General features: G+C 45.5%; 1 protein-coding gene across 1 annotated transcript in view; it reads left to right on the forward strand.

Annotated features, from left to right (window-relative positions):
• Positions 1-218: 218 nt before the first annotated feature.
• Positions 219-2,678, forward strand: part of DHX36 (DEAH (Asp-Glu-Ala-His) box polypeptide 36) — a gene marked incomplete at its 5' end in the record, with an annotated part of 14,331 nt that continues 11,871 nt past the window's right edge. The window contains 4 exons of the mRNA XM_010156226.1: positions 219-293; positions 429-595; positions 1,174-1,255; positions 1,646-1,786. Of these exons, the coding sequence (XP_010154528.1) occupies positions 219-293; positions 429-595; positions 1,174-1,255; positions 1,646-1,786 (465 nt within the window). The remainder of the gene's footprint in view (positions 294-428; positions 596-1,173; positions 1,256-1,645; positions 1,787-2,678) is intronic.

Consider the following 2,678-nt stretch of genomic DNA (forward strand, 5'->3'; position numbering starts at 1 on the left):
TCTCTTCTCTTCTTCTGAGTACAGATAGTTCAGTCCTCATCAACAAAAATGCTGCAAATGTGCTCTAATTCCCTGTTCCTCCAGTGGAAATGAGCAGGTTAGAGAATGAGGCATACTGCATAACGTCTGTAATGGCTAGCTGCATTCTGATTTGAAGCTTTTAAAGTGCTTTGAAAATACAGAATAGACCTGAGGAATTCTTAATGTATCTCTTTCAGTCGGTTACCAAGGAAACAAGGTTCAATTCTGTACTGTACCACAGGAATTGTCCTGCAGTGGCTCCAGTCCGATAAGTAAGTTTTCCTGTTTAATAAGAAACTGGATACAGTTATGAAATGACTTGACTACTGAGCTGTTTCTGAGAGTCTTGGCTCTGGGTTTTCATTTTGCTAAAGACAAACATTTAACTTCTTGCTCTCCCCTTTCAGGCACTTGTCGAGTATCAGTCATGTAGTCCTGGACGAAATTCATGAAAGAAATCTTCAGTCGGATGTTTTAATGAGCATTATTAAAGACCTTTTGAATATTCGTTTGGATCTGAAAGTGATACTGATGAGTGCAACTTTAAATGCTGAGAAGTTTTCAGAGTATTTTGGTAGGTGAAATGCTTCCCATGAATGTTCCTCTTAAGGAATTTAGGCCTCTACAGTATAACGCAGTTCTCAGATTTTGGGATTGAGTTTTACCAAAAGAGGCGATGACTTCAGTTTTACAAATAGCTGCTGGCTGCTGCAGATGCTTATTCCCTTGGTTTTACCGGATCGTGAGCATGTGTTGCTTCTGTGTTTGCTTTTCAGACATGCTGTGGAAACGGTGTCTCCAGACTGTTTTCATATTACTTATTTACTAATATTTACCATATATTCAAAGTTTTGGTGTGAGTGGGCAACCAGATTGAAGCCTTCAGTTCGTCAGTCTTCCAGCTTTATCCTGTAGCTGGAACCGGATGAACTTGCTGCAGACCAATGCAGCTTGCTACCTACGCTTTCTTTATTCAGCAGCTTTATATGGAATTGAATTTGGCATCTTTTATGAGAACTTTAAAAAAATAAACAGAAAAAATTCTATAGACTGGGCAGCTAAAGTGCAAAAATAGTGAAGAATGTCTAGTGCTCTGTTTCAGTGCAGGATTTTGTGTGCTGTTTAAAAACCACGTTGTGCCTTCCTCGACAGATAACTGCCCCATGATTCACATCCCCGGGTTCACCTTCCCTGTGGTGGAGTATCTTCTCGAGGATGTGATCGAGAAGCTGAGGTAAGGGTGTGTCACAGACAGTGGTTGGGGTTTTGCTGAGTGCATCTGTCCAAAGATTGTCTTGGTGTAACCTGTGGAAGAATTGGCTGTGTGTTTCAACAGAAAACCTTTCGGGGAAGTTTACTGTAAAGCAGCCAATTAAAAATGCACGTAGCTGCTGGAAAGGTTGGCTTGAGGAGGAAAGAAAACTTCTCTGTCTTTGGTGGGGTGAATTCTCAGGCTGCTAAATCAAGCCCCTTTTTCTGTTTGGTCAGACTTCCCTGTAATGATTTTGTTCGCATGGCACGGCTGGAGCGTGGCATGTTGTCCGTGGTTCAGAAAACAGCTGTGCAGCTGGCTGTCAGTCATTTCCCTTTCAAATGTCATTGCGTTTGTTGTGTAAATGTGAAGGTATACTCCAGAAAACACAGACCGTCGGCCGCGATGGAAGAAAGGCTTCATGCAAGGACACGTCAGCAGACCAGAGAAGGAAGAAAAAGAGGAGATCTACAGGGAACGGTGGCCAGAGTACTTGAGGCAGCTGCGGGGCAGGTTGTTCTCAAGTCACTCTTCTGCGTTACGTTTTCCGACAGCGCTTACCTGAGAAACACAAATCAGTGCTGTGTTTTATTGCTGCGCTTGCACGAGTGGTGTGATGGGTGGTGCTGTGGCTGACAGTAGCCATGGAAGTTGTAGCGGTGCAGTCAGCTGGCGACTGTAGAAATGCTGTAGAGCTACCACAGTCTGCTTTCGTCCTGAGTGTGCGGCCTAGGGGAGCTTAGAGCTGTTGGGTCGCTTGGTATTGCCCGTTACAGTCTCCAGCATAATGTTGGGCTTCTGGAGCTTTGGGCCTTAGTTTTCTTCTGATGAGATCTCCTCTTCTTCAGTCTTCTTTGAGAGAGATCTCACAGTATTTTAGTCTCATAATCAACATAATACAAAATGTGCTGGTTTAAAAAAAAAAAAACCACCAAAAAAGGCCCCACAACCCTCAGAAAATGTTAATATTTCTCTAGAGTGGTTTGAAACCAAGCTAAATAATTTTGCCCCTTGAGCATCTAGTAGGGATTGTCCCCTGAAACTCTCTCGATTGCCAGCATTTGAGTACTTTGGTAGTCTGGATGAGTGGATCAGTTGGATAGGCTGGCTGATAGCCCACGCAGTGCTGCGGGCTTGGGGACCAGTGGCTGGGAAGGTGCCCACCGGAGAAGGACCTGGGGGATTGGTTGACAGCAACTGAACATGAGCTGGGGTGTGCCCAGGTGGCCAAGACGCTAACTGGCATCAGGGACAGTGTGGCCAGCAGGGCCAGGGCAGGGATTGTCCCCCTGTGCTGGGCACTGGGGAGGCCGTACCTCGAATCCCGGGGTCAGTTTTGGGCCCCTCACGGCAAGACAGACACTGAGATGCCCAGAGATGTTGTGGATGCCCCATCCCTGGATGT

Source organism: Eurypyga helias, unplaced genomic scaffold (genome assembly GCF_000690775.1).
Source record: "Eurypyga helias isolate BGI_N326 unplaced genomic scaffold, ASM69077v1 scaffold17437, whole genome shotgun sequence".
In the NCBI taxonomy this organism is placed as follows: domain Eukaryota; kingdom Metazoa; phylum Chordata; class Aves; order Eurypygiformes; family Eurypygidae; genus Eurypyga; species Eurypyga helias.